The sequence below is a fragment of the Desmodus rotundus genome, chromosome 1 (genome assembly GCF_022682495.2).
Source record: "Desmodus rotundus isolate HL8 chromosome 1, HLdesRot8A.1, whole genome shotgun sequence".
Taxonomy (NCBI): Eukaryota; Metazoa; Chordata; class Mammalia; order Chiroptera; family Phyllostomidae; genus Desmodus; species Desmodus rotundus.
In genome coordinates, this window is record NC_071387.1 from 81,378,948 (window position 1) to 81,396,087 (window position 17,140).

A 17,140-nucleotide genomic window follows, 5' to 3' on the forward strand; every position below is an offset into this window, starting at 1 on the left:
AACTTCTGCATGTCTAGGGTACCAACTCATTATTCTGAAAATTGACAAATGAAAGGAAAACATTTATCCTATGTTTTCTATAGCTGATGAAGGAAAAAGTACAGGTAAATATTGTTGGTGATGAAAAGAAAGTTCCGTACAACCAAGTCGCCAATGAGGGAAATTCTTTGTATGAGACCTACAGTTAACAGAGGGAGAAAGTATAGGATTAGCCAACTTTTCTTAACAGTCCTCCACAGCTGATCAGACCTCAAGCTGAGAGGCTGATGGACAATGGGGCTGGACTGCCTGAAAGTGGGTGGTCAGGCACCAAAAGCCTCCAGCTGAATGAAAGTGTCCCTACTGGGAAGAAGGATCGTGCTGACAACCTGAACGCACACCTGAGCAAGCTTGTCACCATGTGGTGCAGGGACTACTGGGGACAGAGGAATATGCTACCTGACACCACAAGGATGTTGTCGGCCAAATTCCCAGTGTAAGATTTTCCTAAATTCCAATGTAGGAAATTCTCCAAGACCAACAACCCATTTCTCTAACAAACCAAGGGAATGGAAAGGAGATGCAGCTGTTCCAGAAGAAACGATACTTGAAGGAACATAAAAACTCAATGCAATGTGTGGCCTTGTTTGGATTCTCCTTCAAACAGCCAAATGTAAAATGGTGTTTTTTAGGCAACTGGGGAAAATCACAGTGGGTCTTAAGTTATATTAGGGAGATAGTGTTTGAGTTGTAGAGTACAAGGACAGAAGTGTGATTACATTTCTTAAAAATAATGTCTGTTAGAGCTGTGCAGTGCAGTTATCATGGGTGACATCATGAATGTCCCAGAGATTAGCTTTAAAATAGTCTGGGTTGGGGGGTAGTCAGGAAACAGTGGCAGAGACAGAAAAAGAGCTGAAAGCTGGTAATTGTTATGGCCAGTACTGGGCATGTGGGGGCTCACTGTTGACTCCTCTCTTTTTTAGTGTGTGAAAAGTTCCATAATAAAACAATTAAGAGAGAGAAAAAGACATTTACTATAACATTCTCTGAGACTTCTAGACTGTCTCCCCATGTGGAACAATTGTGGTGCAGGGGCAAGGCCTCAGCAGACCCAAGCCAGGGGCCTGTAGGAACAAGCCTGGCTCTGGGAGATAATCCACTAGATGTTGGCTGTTCTTTCAGGTGCTCTTACAGGCCTGGCACATGTCCTGGACAGCGGTCATTACCAGGCTGAAAAGTGAATCCTTCTCCCTCCCTGCCACAAGTTGGCCAGCTCCTGGGGACCCCAGCTCCAGAGAGGGGTGTGGTCTCTGGTTTTCATACACCTGATCTCATTTAGTCCCCATGCCCACCCCCACAGTAGGCTTTACAAATGCCAAAGGTCAATCTTTCAGCAATGGGGCAATTCCTCTGCAGTCCCAGTGCCTGCACACTCACCTGTCCAGCATATGGCCAGTGCCGGCTTGGGCATTTGCCATTTCAGGGTCTTTCCTTTTCCCCCACTAGCCACCCAGGTATCTCTGTGAACACACCAAGCCCTGGCAACTATGAGAGCCTGAAAGTCAAGGCTCTGTGGCTACCAGCCCTGTTGGGGTCACTGCTGAGTGTGTGCAGGTCTCTCCATGCCAGCTGCCTCATGGACGATGTCTAGGCACACACAGGCACTTCCTTCCACCTGAAAGTGTCCTGCCTGAGGGTGTCTACAGTGCTAGGAATTCCCAGGAGACGAGACCGGGCTGCCGACAGCATCAGCTGGAACCAAGAAAGACCCAGGAGAGAGGTGGCTCTGGGCCATGGGAAGGTTCATCCTGGGGCCGGTGAGCAAGGCCAGCCACCAGGACAGGTTGAGGAAGACAAAGTACAAGCTTTATGGGAAGTGTGCTCACTTGGCCAAGCCCTCCTGGCATGACTGTTGTTAGAGCCCTAAAGTAAAGGAATATGCAGCTGGCAGAATCAAGGGGTTTCCAAGACACATCCCACTTTGCAGCTGAAGTAACTGAGAAGGGAAGGGGCCAAGGTCACATACCACTGAGGTGGGACATGGGGTCTAATGCTAACAAGAACAGAGAACAGAAACCCTGAGTCACACCCACTACATGGCATGGGAACACAACCAGGGCTTCAGGTCAGCAGGCCCTGGGTGCCCATGGCCATGTGAGCAGGGAGGCACTTACCCACGTAGTTCTCAACATCGCTGACATAGAAGGTCGGGGCTGGGACTGCCAGGCCCAGTCCATCTTTCTTGGGAACAAGAATAGGCTCTGTGAAGCCGTGCTCCTCCATGTAGCCTGGTGTGAGCTGGCTGCCTGGCACACGGACCACTACATCTTCCGCACTGCAGGGATGTACAAGTCAGTAGTTACATCAGCCAAGGTGCCAGCCTCCCTGCACTGTGACAGGCCTGGACAGGGGCTCAGGGCTAGAGATGTGGAACCTAAGCTCCTGTCACACATCTCTCATGGCCCCAAGTGGAGGACTCCCCAAGGTGTCATGCCCAGGGGTTATAGGGCTGTAATGGCAGGGTCCTAAATATTTCTCATAAATGGAAACCTCAAGGTCTGAGAGGCCTAACCAGGGGTGAGGTGAGTGGTGAGTGGGGATGGGGACACACAGCACCCATCCCTCCTACAAAGACTGAGATCCTCCCCTACCTCCCTTGTTCTCCTGACTCCAGTCCCACTCCCCAGCCCCTTAATGGGTGAGCAGACCCTGCACAGGATGGGTCTGGGGTCTGAGGATGCAGCAAATGTAGACAAAGTTCTTCTCAATGATAAATTGATACATAGATTCCTCATACTCCCTATCAAAATACCCATTGACATCTTTGCAGAAATTGATAAGCTAAACTTGGAATATTGAATGGAAATGCAAGATACCAAGATAACCAAAACAGTCCTAAAAATGAACAACAAAATTGAAGGACACTTCTCAATTTCAAAATTCACAACAAAGCTATATTAAGCAAGACTGTGTGGTATGGGCATAAGAAGAGACATGGATCAATGGAACATAATGGAGAGTCCAGAAATAAGCCCACACATCTATGGTCAACTGCTTTTTAAGGGTGCCAAGAAAATTCAATGCAGAAAGAACAGTCATTTCAACAAATAATACATGGGAGAACTGGATATCCATATACAAAAGAATCAAGTTGGACCCCAACCCACACCATATACAAAAATTAACTCATAATCAGTCAAAGGCCTGCATATAAAAGCTAAAACTATAAAACTTTTAGAAGAAAACAAAGGCATAAATCTTTATGAACTTAAACTTAGCACTGATTTCTTAGACACCAAAAGCACAAACAGCAAAAGAAAAAATAGATAAATTTGACTTCATAAAAATTATAAATTTTTGTGCTTCAGATGAGCACTATCGAGAGTGGAAAGACAACACATAGAATGAAAGAAAGTATCTGATAAGTGATGAGTATCCAGATTCTGTAAAGCAGCAATCTCCAACCTTTTGGGCTCCGGGGACCAGTTTCATGGAAGACAATTTTTCCACAGACAGGTTGGGGGGGACAGGAGGCTGAGCTCTCATGCAGGGTGGTAATGCATTCACTCACCTGCTGCTCACCTCCTGCTGTGTGGCCTGGTCCATGGCCCAACAGGCCATGGGCCCGTACTGGTCCACAGCCTAGGGGTTGGGGCCCCATGATGTAAAGGACTCTTACAAGTCAACAATAAAAAGACAATCTAATTAATGGGAAGGGGTTAAAATAACGTGGAACCAGACTTCTAGTGTCAAATCTCACATGTAAATCACCTGGCAGTTGTCACTCCTGTCCTCACAACAAGCAAATATGAACAAACTGAAAACTAAAGACTTTTCTTAGAGTCATCAGATAATTGGGGTGACACAGAAAAAGTCACCCCCAAATCTGGAGACATAGGTAAATACAGAAAATCACAGCCAAGATAACCTTACCTGAAGCAGAAACTGCTGGAGGCGGTAACTGGTAGGAAAAAAAGTACTTAAACGGGAATTTTTGACAAAGTGTGGAATTTGAGTGTGGACTAGCTTAATAGTTAAAAACTCGTGGAGGCCCAGTTTCAGAGGAAACCCACACTTTCGTGGATTTTACCTCTAGGAACTCTAATAGGTTCTCATGCGAAGATCTGCTCCTATTTCAGGAGGGGGGGGGCGGTAACTATATTTAAATACACTCAGAATGTTCTCCATAATCAAGTTACCTCCAGGAGAATCTGCTTTACCAGAATCCTGTCTGACAGGAAGAAGAACAAGTAGCCAACTGCAGCCCCACAGCCTGTCTGTCCTCGGTAAAGACAGAAAAACAAAACCCATGAAATGCTTCTGAAGGTAACAGCTATGAGCCTCAGGACCACTAAAACACTGAGTTTTAATTATTAAGTTAAATAATTTCCCTTCTCCAAAATCTTACCACCATATAACATTATAATAATGGTGAAGTATGGTTGAGAGAGCTGCAAGGCACAGACTATTTCAGAAGGAGTTCTTAGGGAAACTCAAAGAAAACAAAACAAGGGGGGAAAGAGAAGAAAGTGATGCTTCTGGCACCTACAGCTACAGCAAACATTAACAGCCCAGCTCCTAGTCAGGTCAATATAAAACCTCACACTAAATTCCTAATTACCTCAGTTCCTATTACCCAGCTTTCAACAAAATAGGAAATTTAAAATAATTATGATTAACATGTTAGGAGAACTAATGGACAACATGCAATAACAGATGGGTAATGTAAATAGAGAGATGGAAACTCTTAGAATCAAAAGGAAATGCTAGAATTTTTAAAAAACAACAGAAATGAAGGAGGCAATAGACTGGGCACAGCTGAGGAAAGATGACATGATCTGGTGTATAAAAAACATCAGGAAGCTACTAAAAATATTAGAATGAATAAACTAATTCATCAAGTTTGTAGGATATAAGCTCAATATATAAAAATCAATTGTATTTCAGTACAGTTGCAATTAAAAATCTGAACATAAAATTAAGAAAATATACTTACAAGGGCATCAAAAAGAATAAATCACTTAGGAGTAAATTTTAACAAAGGAAGTATAAAACTTATACTGTGAAAACTATAAAACATTGTTGAAAGAAATTTAAAAGATCTCATTAAGTGGAAAAACACCTCATATTCATGGAGTCAGAAAACTTAACATTGTTAAGATGGCAATACTATGATTCTACGATCTACAGATTGAACACAATCTATATCAGAGTCTCAGATGATCTCCTTGTAGAAACTGACAAGCTGATCCTAAAATTCATATAGAATTGCAAGGGGCCCAAGATGACTAAACTAATCTTGAAGAAGAAAAACAAAATTGGAGGACTCACACTTCTCAATTCAAAACTTACTGCAAAGTTACAGTTACAGTAATCAAGATGGTGAAAGACTGGACCAAAGATAAACAGAGATCAATGGCATAGAATTAAGTCCAGAAATAAGTACATACATCTATGGCTGAGAGATTTTTGAAAATGGTGCTAACCCCGTGTAAGAATGAAAGAATTGTATTTTTCAACAAATGGTGCAGGTACCAATAAGTAGCTGCAAGCAAAAAAAAAAAAAAAAAAAAATGAAGTTAGAACCTTACCTCATACTACATGAAAAAATTTACTGAAAATATATCAAAGACCAAACTGTAAGATTAAAACTAAAAAGAACTCTTAAAAGAAAACATAGGAAAAGTCCTCATGATCTTGGATTTGGCAAGGGATTTTTAGATATGACAATATAGGCACAAACAACAAAAGAAAAAGTTAAATAAATTAGGCTTCATCAAAATTACAAAAGTTTATGCTTCAAAGGACACCATCAAGAAAAATGAAAAGTCAACCCACAAAATGGGATAAAGTATTCACAAATCATATGTCTGATAACGGACTTGTATATAAAATATACAAAAACTCTTAGAACTCAATAATAAAAAGACAAAAATAACTTAAATGGGCAAAGGATCTGAATTGACATTTCTCCAAAAAAGATATACAAATGACCAACAAGCATATGAAAAGGTGCTCAACATCTCTAATGATTAGAGAAATGCAAATGAAAACCACAATGAGACCATGTCACACCTACAAAGATAATTAGAATCAAAAAGTCAGATAATAATGAGTGCTACTGAGGCCACGGAGACACTGGCGCCCTCGTATGCTGCTGGGAGGGATGGAAAGTGGTGCAACCATTTTGGAAAACAGCCTGGCAGTTCCTCAAATAATTAAATATAGAGTTATTCTTAAAAAAATGAAAACATATATTCACACAAAAACTTATACAAGAATGGTTATAACAGAATTATTCACAAAAATAAGCAATAACCCCAATGACTGGCAACTGATGAATGAACAAACAAAACATGCTATCTCCATACACTGGAATATTGTTCTGCCACAATATAAGGAATGAAGCACTGGTACATGCTATGATGTTGAAGCTTGAGAACATTATGCTCAGTGAAAGAAGCCAGACACACAGGGCCACATATTGTATGATTCCATTTAGATGAAATGTCTAAAATATGCAAATCCACAGAAGCAGAATGCAGATTAGTGGTTGCTGAGGGCTGGGGGGAGGTGAGGAGGACTGGGAGTGATAAAGTTATGGGGGTTTTTGGGGTGATGAAATGTTCTAAAATTGAATAAATGGTGGTACACATATCTGTGAATATACCAACAACAACTGAATTGTACGCTTCAGATGGGTGATTTATATGGCATATGAATTATATCTCAAGAAAGGTGGAAAAAACAGAAAAGAAAAAAAGGAGCCAGAGGGGAAAAACTACCTTGTTTATAGAGAACCAAGGATAAGAGTGATACTGAAGACACTGAATTCCCATTAGAAACCACACAGGAAGGAGAGAACGGGGTGATGGAGAAGTGGACTTGTCTAACAAAAAACACTGTCATCCAGCATGGAGGGCTGAGAAATGGCTCGGAGTGGCTCCCATGTCACTATGCCACTTCTCACTGGAAGCCATTCCTGCAGCCCTGACTGTGCCCTCTGCCCTTCACACAGTACAAGGGTGTGGGGGATAGGGAGGGTTGGGAGACCACCTAGGGACACCAGGGTCACCTATTGACCCTAGGGGCCAGGACCTGCCATGTCTGGAGGGTGGTCTTAGGCTGGACACTAGCCCCACTCCTTATCTTAAAATTGAGACAAGGCCTTTTCCTTAAAAAGGTTCCATGGGAAGATCATATTTGGTGGGGACATAGGTCTCTTGCTTCCCACCCTGTACCTAGAGGTTCTGAGAAAGGGAGAGGTCAGAGCCTGGAGTTTCAGGGAACTACTTTCTGCCTGGAGGGAAGCCTATGGCTCCACAGTGCCTGTGGCGGTTGTGTATTGGACCTGGAAGTGAGCAGCCAGCAGGAAGATATGATGCCCACCTGGGAAAGGTCCGACTCCGCAACTCCTTGATGAAAAGCTGGCTGCCATTCTGCACAGGCTTCACATCAGGTGTCTGCCCGGGGCCGTGTTTGTGCCATGTCCGCTTCTTCTTCACTACGGGGGAGATGGGGTGGGTCAGCACAGTGGTGTACAAGCCCCCTGCTGGCATCCCCCTCCCTATGCCTCCAGAGACCAGCCAGAGGGTAGCCAAGGAGTTGTGAATACAGCCAGACTCAACCCTCCTCCAGCAAAGTTCTTGGGGCCCCCGAGGCCCAGTCCACCCAGCCTCCCATACCCCTCATTATGCTGCATCACCACATGATGAGGAGCCCTCACCATCCTCAGCCTCTGGTTCCACCTCCACCCCCATCTCATATTTCCCAAACCTGTGGCTCAGTGTATGGCACCCAGAAGCTAGGGTCTCCCAGGACCCACCCTGCACTCAGCACCCAGTCTGCTAAGGACTTGTTAGAAGCACCTCCTGAGGAGGCCCCACCAACGTGAGCCTTCAGGACACCTCCCTTTGGACTTGTCCTCAAAAAGTGCAGACCCTGTCACCACCCTGATGGGACCTTCCTATCTGAGCAGTTGTGCCCTCTGCCCTCCCCAGCCCTGGGCTGTACCCATCTCACAACCCTCTGCATAGCCACCTTGGCCCATGTCACTCTGTCCACTCCCTCAGGCAGCCCTATCCTCATGCATGCTTCCAGGGCATCGGTACGCACACCTCGGACACTTTACATGTGAGTGTGCACACACACCCCTGCTGGACTGTGACATATGCATACACATTCAAGCACACAAATATACATACCCCTCCTGGACTGTGATACACTTGCACACACACATGTACACTCTCACACATGCACACATGCACAAATGTGCAAACACACACCTCTGCTGGACTGTGAGCCCCCAGGAAGGAAGGTAAGTGATTTCCTGGTGGCCCCTGCCCCTGGTTCAGAGCAGCTGCTGGTGGGGAGGGGTATGTGGTACAGGTGTGAGAGAGACTGACCCTCAACAAAAATGAAACTGGATATGAGGGACTGATGGCGGGGCCCTCAGGTGCCTGTCCTTCCCAGATGACGATGAGGAGGGAGTTGCAGGGCTGAACCCTGGGACTCCAATGTCTCAGAGGTTATGGGGATAAGAGCAGCTGAAGACAGCCAGTGACAATGACTGTAACTGAGAAGAGGCCTAGCTACAGCAGAAAGGGCAAAGAGCTGAGTCACTGGTGGATGAGCTGGCCTCCATTCCAAATTGCTACCCTCTCCCTATCTCCTGTCAAGTCAAGTTGGAGACTATCTCCAACATCAGTTGATATTATGTCATGCCTGTCTCTATGGCCAAGGTGTGAGTGGGCGTCATGGAAACCTGGCAAGATTCAAGCAACTTCTAGAGGCAGCACCAGGCAGACAGGAGATCCAAAGAGCTCGGAGTCACCTGCCCAAATCTTTCTTGCTCCACCATCTTGTTGCCGTGTGACCTTGGGCAAGTTATGGGCATTTCAGTGTCTTCTCTTTCATAGAGAGACACAAGTCCCAGCCCCCCGCGCTCCTTCTGAGATGTAATAACTGAATGGTGCTTAGCACTACACCTGCTTTGGGGAGCATTGCAGGGAACAAGCTTAAGTCCTTTTCTCACAGCTGCTTGGTCCACAGGCAAATTCAGTGCCTGTTGCAGACCCACAGGCTGTTCCTCATGCATCTGATTGTGCCCCTCCATCCAGAGCCTCTGGGTGAGGGAATGAACTTCAGACACGAGGGCTTGTCCTACACCCCTGCCCCTCGATGCCCACCAGAGCTAGGCAATGCCAGGGCCATGGATAACTCCCCACTGCCCTTTGGTTACACCATCTCAGGTCCGTTTTCCCCAGAAGCTTGCAAGCACCTGTCAAGCATATCAGCTCTGTACAGGGTTCAACAAAGCGACAGACAGCCTGAGGTCATCCCAGCTTCTCAAAAAGCCCAGGGGGCTGGGAGGGTGCCCAATGCAAAAGTAAGGCCCTGGGGAGAAGACACCACCCCAACCACAGCCCAGATCACTCTGACTCTGAAAATAGCCTAAATGTCATTGTCCTTTTTGATGGGCCTATAGTTGCATCAGGAAGTGACCCTGGGACATCCTGTGTGCACAAACCTTTTGAGCTTACAAGGCACTCCCCCCTCAAAGGGTCTGAGGTAACAAAGGAGGGATGCAGTGGAACTCACATATCCAGCTTCCCGGATCCGGGCTGTCCCATGAATGGAGGCCCTGCCTGTCCCCAGTGGAAGGCAATCCTGGCTCTAAGGGGGTCCCCACCTATGAGGGGGACAATGCATTCAGGGATCTGAGGTGGGATGAGAAGGGATTTGAGGTGGGATGAGAAGGGAACACTGCAGAGAGCAGAGGCTGACTGACAAGAGACAGGTGATCCTAGTGCTGTGTGGGGGCCAGCATAAGGGGGCAGGAGGAGAAGGGAGATGCTGAGGAGGGGACTCCATGTGAGTCCCTCCAGGCTGGCAGGGTGGGGGTGTCCCCCATGCTCCCCGACCGATGTCCTCCCAGAAGGGCCTGAGGATGCCCGAGGTAGCACCTGAATCTGCCCCTCCTTCTGCTAGGCAGTGTGGTCCCAGCGCAGCCCCTCTTCCAGGGAAAACACAGAGGCTGCAGCCATGCCAAGGTCTCTCCTAGGAGGGTTTGCAGAGTCACAAGGACGTAGACTGCTGGCATTAAGTGCTCTGTCCTGGGAAGCCATGTGGGAAAACTGAGTCCTGGAGGCAGCATGGGGTCAAGTGACAGGGGACAAGCTGGGGTGCAGTGGGCAGGAGAAAGAAGCAGCACCTCCATGTGCCCCCAGAAAGTGGGCCTGCGAAGCAGGTGCTGACCAACAGCTGAGGCAGTTCTGGACCACCTGGCCTTCTAGACCCTAACTCAGAACTGAGCAGCTCATGAAGAGACTGTCCTACCTAATGCTATGGCTGGAGCATTTGGGCTGGGACAACAGCCAGAGACAGAGCTGCAAGGCAGGGTCTGAGCTCTGCTAGCCTCCCCTTGCAGACCTGGCTAAAGGGTTCCTTCCCTTCCCAGGGCCCATGATGCCCCCAATCGCAGAGGCTGAGAGTCCTCCTGCCTGTGGCATCCCAACATCCCTCTCTGACAATGCACCCTGCGGAGAGCTGCCCAGTAGAACACCTGGAGTGATAGCTGATAGCAAAGGCAGCCTCAGGGAGAATCAAAGTGAGAAGTTAGTGAGTAAAGTAACCTTTTAAGCAGTCATAGAGCTAGAGAGAGAGAACACTGGGGTTAGAACCTCTTTAAGGGTATGCAACTTGCTTTCCATGAGCCTTTGTGTCAACTGTCAATGGGGACTTCTTGTTGAGTTCCCTTGGGGACCACTGGGCCCGCATCAAGTCTATGTGAATAGTGAAAACCTGTTAGCTCCCCCTCCTCACCTTGCCATGTCTGCCGCAAACCCCACTCAAAGGGAAGGAGGCAGGCCTGGGCCTCAGAGAGCCCCCAGTGCAGCCCATGGGTTTGGGGATGTCCTGGAGTCACAGTGACATCGAAGGGCCTCTTGTCCCCCAGGAGCCTTGCTGTGGAAGGTGTGACTAAGTTGATGTGGCAAAAACCAACTGGTGTGTCACAGACAGGCTCCTTACAGAAGACAGACTCATTTCAAATAAAGAGTGATGGCCAATCGGGAACACACACTGGTGGAAGATGCTAGAACCTGTACCTTTGTCCCTGATGGCAGATGGCCACCAATAACATTAGAGAAAAAAGGCATGCATGCACACACACACGCACACACATGCAAATACTCATGCACACATATGCATTCACACATATGTGCATATGCATGCATACACAGAGCACACACACATGCACATATATACAACCAGGCTACCATTTCCACACTCTCTGGGGGTGGCTGTCTCTAAGTGTCACTTTAAATAGTAATAATGGACAGCTGGGAACCACGGGGACTCTGCCCAAGCCCATGAGGAAGGCACACATACCCCTGAAAGCAGGCAAACTGTCATCATCAGGGAAGGGTGTTTCTGGCGTTGGACAAACTGCACTCTGTGTGCACACCAGGGCCCCGCCCTGTACCCTGCTGTAACCCAATCCTCACCCCAATTCATGCAATAGCCCCAAACCACACAGAAGTGGCCACAACCTCCCTAAGTCCCCTAAGACTGTGCCTCCCCAGGAACCTGGGCTCTGCTGGGGGCTCAGGTGGGGTCTCTAACCCAGCCCTGCTTTGTCCCTAGTCCTGCCCCCAGGGTTACATGGTACAATACACAAATCCCCACTCTGTTCATCTCTCCTAGGCCCTGAGCTTTCCAGTGGTTCAGAAGGTGCCAGAAATGTCACCAGTTAACCCATAGGGTGGTAGTCACCTCCGGGATCTGCTGAAAAGCAGTGACAAGACAAATGATCAGGTAATTAGAGCAGACACCAGTGCTGCCAAGTCCTCCGAGAACGAGGGTAAGTTAGAAATTGCAGTCTTTTACGCTTCAACACAGCAGGGCTCTGATCCACCACCAGCCAATGTCAGTGTCCAGCCTGCACCTTCTGTAAGCAGCCCCAGACCCAGGCTGGAAACCAGAGGCCACATTAACACTTCCTATCCCATCTGTCTTGTCTTCAGGCCGGCTCCTCTCATCGTCCCTGCAGACTATAGCACCACACCTCCCAGGAGTTCAGCCTTGGAATTCACCTCCCATCCATGACATGGACACCTCTTTGACATGGGAGCCACTTTGGATGAGCCTGCACCCTGGGGCGCTCCCAAGGGAACTGCCATATGACCAAGAGACCAGACTAAGTGGGGGAATAAAAGTCTCTGGATGGGCAAACAGCAGGCAGTTTGAGAAAGGAAATTGCCTAAGATGCCCTGCAGGGATGGAGAAGGGAGGTTTAGAGCAGACCTACATGATGCAAATTTCAAGACCCCAGCATGGCTGTGGTCAGCTGGGCCGGGCTGGGCTGAGCTGCCCTTTGGCACTGCCCTTTGGATAGCTCTGCATCATGTCCCTGTCTCAGATGAGCCTGGCCCCTACAGGTGCTGGAGTTTGCAGCCCCTGCTGAGGCCTTTCAGAGCTGATGGAGTCTCTGCACAGCAGCTGTGAGTGCAACAGCTAGTCCAGAGGTGCTGCAGTGGGCCTGGCAAGGGTATAAGGGGAGGAAAAGGAGGCAGCCGTTGTCCCCAAGCACCAGGGTGTGACCACCCAGGGAGTTTTATCCCAGCAAGCCGGGTCGGGAGTAAATCAGGTCCCAGGGGCATATGCATGGTGCTGTACTTACAAGTAGACTTCCCATGAGTTTTCTCGCAGTTTGGGCAGTGGTATATGTCAATGTCTGGCGCCTCCTCCTCTTCTACTCCAACACAGCTGAAATGCAGGAAACAGACATCACTGACATGCAACAATTCCATGAGTGCTTCCCCTGCAAAGCTCCCAGGCAGCTCTTGCTCACTTCTTGAGAGGGGCTGGGGCAGTGTAAGTAGAGATGAGCCAGACCATGTGTGGGGACAGTGGCCCACAGACACAAGCTAGGGGACAAGGAGGAGGGCAGCAGGGGCAAGGAAGGCTTTGCCAATGCAGGAGGGGCCAGGTGGTCCAGCAGGCCTGCCTCCATGAAAGCTGTCACTGCCCTATCACCACAGAGCTCAGGGAGGCTGAGGGCATCTTTTAATGGGGGGCAGCATGGAGCCATGGGCAGGGTCCCTGTGGACCCCATGGGGAATGGCCACAAATCTCCCAGGGGCAGCACCATGGTGTAGGGACAACTGGATATCAAAAGAATGAAGCTAAACTCCTATCATACACCATGTATAAAAATTAACTGAAAATGGATTAGCCACCTAAATATAAAAACTAAAGCTATAAAACTCTTAGAAGAAAACAGAGGTAAGTCTTCATAGCCTTGCATGTGAGCATGGATCCCTGGATATGACACCAAAAGCACAAGCAACAACAAAAAATAAATTGAATGTCATCAAATTAAAAACTTTTTTGCATTAAAAAACACTATCAATAAAGTGAAAAGACAACAGACAAATTGGGAGAAAATATTTTCAAATCATATACTTGATAAGGTTCTAGCACCCAGAATACATAAAGATCTTATAACTCGACAACAAAAAACAAATGAACCAATTAAAAAATGGACAAAGGACTTGACTAGACAGTTCTCCCAAAATGAGATACATATGGCCAGTAAGGTCATGAAAAAATGCTCAGCATCCTTAGTCATCTGTATGCCACCGAAAGCTAATTAAAACCACGACATACCACCTCCTACCCACTAGGACAGCTATAATTTCAAGAAGAAAAAAAATAGGAAAATACCAAGTGCTGGCAAGAATGTGAAGAAATTATAACCCTCTCACATGGTTGGTACAAATGTAAAATGGATGATTTCTATGGAACTAGTATGGTGGTTCCTCAAAAAGTTAGATAGGATTACCACATGCCCCAGCAATTCCACTTTTATATATATACCAAAAAGAACTAAGAACAGGTCAAATAAATCCCTTTACACAAACATTCATAGCAGCATTAGTCACAATAACAAAAAGATGAAAACCACCCAAAATGTCCCTCAATTGAGAAATGGATAAACAAACTGTGCTATATTCATAAATGGAATATTATACAACCTTAAAGAGGAATGGAGGGCTGACACATGCTATAAGGATGAACCTCAAAAAAAAATTATGCTGAGTGAAAGAAGCCAGACATAAAAGACCACATATTGTGTGATCCCAACTATATGAAATGCCCATATTACACTGAAGACTGACTGTTTGTTCTGGGGGCAGGGGGAAAAGGGGAAAGAGCAGTGGCTGTTTAGTAGGCATGGGGTCTCCTTTAAGATGAAATGTTTTGGAACTAGATAGAGGAGATGGTTGCACAACACTCTCAAATGTTCTGAAATATTCCCTTTAAATGGTTGATTTGATGTTGTGTGAACTTTATCTCAATAAAAACTAAAAAGAACCTGGCCTCTGAGAGTGATGACATCCCATCATCACCACCACAAACCCTGTCACTGTTAATGCTGGCTGACAGCTCACTCTCTAACAGGCGGCAGCAAGAGCCCTAGAGGCATTATTTTGGAACAACCCTACAATAATGGGGATGATTATTACTAGCTCTGTTGTACAATGAGGAAACTGAGGCACAGAGGTTAGATGTCTGCCTAGACCCAAAGATGTCCTCACTGTTCAATGGGACAGTGCTCTCCTCATCCCAGGCTCTGGCCCAGCACTCAACAGACAAGACCCACTGCAGGCCACCAAGGCCCTGGGGCTCCAGACAGGACATTCCCTGTGTAGCTGCCACAATACCGCAGTTCTGGGAATAGACTCTGCAGCCTAGAAAGACCTTGACACATATTTTTTAAAACATTAAGTTCACTCTTCATCTCAAAACACGACTGAAGTAAAGTGCCAGCAGTCTGAAGAGCTGATTGTGAAGCAGGATGTGAGGACATGTTTGCTCTCATGATACAAGTAACTTTCTAAACAAACATACAAAAAATGGGAAAGGAAATCAGAACACTGATGGACTGAAAGTGCTCCAAATCATGAAAGCAAATTTTCAAGAACAAAATATGAAAAACGTTTACCATAAATACAACCAAATGTTCCTACCCTTCCTCTAGAAACTGAGGGCCTCTCCCCACAGAGATCAGTGCAGAGCCAGAACAGAATGGGCACTGGGCTACTGTAGGAAACAGACGCCCCTCACCAACCCACAACAGGTGCACTACAATCACACCACATCACTTTTACCTGACAAATTGATCACAACCAAAAACGTCACACTGGTGACACCTCATGTTGGTGAAGGCACAGTGAAGAGAGCAACTGCTGACAGACTACTGCTGGTCTGTCTCCACAGCACCAACCTAGGCTACCAGCCTCAGTTTGCTCATCCATCCAGTGGCCTCATGGTACGAATGATCACACTGGGATGGAGGTGGCTGAGGCTGAGCACCACACGGCTGTGCATGTGGTCAGCTCCCACAGTACACACCCACCTGGAGTCATGGTCAGGATCAGCTGGGTCCAGAAACTGGACCCAGAATTCATGTCCCATGTCCACAGCCTAGGTCCACACCCCCTGTACATACCCCAGGTCTGCATTCTATGCCCACATCTGAAGTTCACACCCCGCATCCACCCGTGTCCACATCCTGAGTCCACATTGCAGGTCCATACCCTGAGTCCACATCCCCCCTCCACATCCTAGGACCATAATCCAAGACCACACCCTAAGCCTACATCCCCCATCCACAGCCCACCTCCACATCCCACGTCCACACCTCAGGTCTACACCCTGCATCCACACCCTGGATCCACATCTTGAGTTCACACCTGGCGGTAGCTCCAAGCTGTCTTTCCCCTGGCAGTTCCTAGAGCAGACAGACACTCAGGATAGCCCACCTCCCTGATGGGTCTGCTTCCATCCCAGCTGAGACCATGCATACCCATGGCTATGTATATACCCTTTGCCCCACCACAGCAGCCCTGGGGACTTACAAGGAGAACAGCAGGCTCTATCACCAGGCCTCTATGTGCCACCCCCATCCAAAGGCCACGTGGGGATTGAGTTCCAGGTCAATCAAAAGGAAGGATATCAACACACCTTAAAATACAAACCCCCAGTGGGCAGTCCTCAGACCTGATTACCAGAACAGGCTCCTCAAGCACCACTGTTGGTCCCCCATGTTCCTGAAGTCCCACTGTGCTCTGGAAGGTGATGGGGAACAGCTCACATGACAGGTGGGAAGCTGAGGCCCAGGGGTCATAACTGTGTGCACACCAATCCCCCACCTCCTGGGGCTCCCTCTCCACATCATCCACTGAGGGTGATGGTAGCCCAGAACTAAGAGGGAAAGTAAGAGGCAGGGATGGTAGGTCCCTTTTTTTGCCCCAAACACCTTGGAACCACTGCCTCTCACCTGAAAGAGACATCCAAGGCCTAGGCCATAATCAGGGACTGAGGCTGCAGCCAGGGCTACCCACCAGGCGAATAACCACAGGCAGGCCAGCCCCCTCCCCTAATGACAGGGGAATAACCCTCAGGACTGGCCTCTCAGACCTAACTGCCTACACCTGCAACCCTGACAAGGGCTACCTGGCTTGTTAACTAAGGTCCCAGAACCAGCTCACTGGCTGTGCTGTGCACAGAGCAGACAGTCCTTGCTCCTGCCCAGGGTGTCTGGAGGGTCCAGAGACCCCACTGTTCAGTGTGAGCTCATGCACAGTAAGAGCCTGACCTCAACTCAGTCAGCTCCATTGTCGCTGGGCAGGCCATTCAGTGAAATCACTCATTTATTTTATTATCCCAAAGTGAAGGCCTCTTGAGTGACCCTTAAGAAATTATTTACGAAATTACCCCCAAATCTGAGTGGTCAACACTTACAGAAGATTCAAAAACACTTCCCCTGCACTAAAACCCAGAGCAGATACTGCTGTTCAGAGGAGAATGTCCCCCTGGCCCACACCCGCAGTGTATGTGACCAAGGCTGTCCACACTCACTAATACAGCAGTCAAGGGGTGACAGCGCATCAGTTTGAAGAAAATCCCAAACACGCGCATGCCTGAGTATGGATGTCCACACCACACCCTTTGCAGGAACCCTGGTAAGGGCCACCTGAGCCCAAGCAGCTGGATCTCACTGATTTTAGGTCTCCTCCCCAGATGGATGTGAGTGCCCAGCACACCCAGCCTGGCCCTCTCATATTCCTGTGTCTGCAGCAGGGTGGCC

At 47.7% G+C, this 17,140-nt stretch overlaps 1 protein-coding gene across 2 annotated transcripts in view; it reads right to left on the reverse strand.

The window, feature by feature from the left end:
* PHF2 (PHD finger protein 2) overlaps positions 1-17,140 on the reverse strand; it is an 83,177-nt gene that overhangs the window by 27,059 nt on the left and 38,978 nt on the right. For both annotated transcript variants that reach the window (XM_053925308.1, XM_053925311.2), the window contains exons 2-4: positions 12,665-12,750; positions 7,372-7,486; positions 2,157-2,317 (exon numbers count right to left, since the gene is read on the reverse strand). In XM_053925308.1, the coding sequence (XP_053781283.1) occupies positions 2,157-2,317; positions 7,372-7,486; positions 12,665-12,750 (362 nt within the window). The remainder of the gene's footprint in view (positions 1-2,156; positions 2,318-7,371; positions 7,487-12,664; positions 12,751-17,140) is intronic.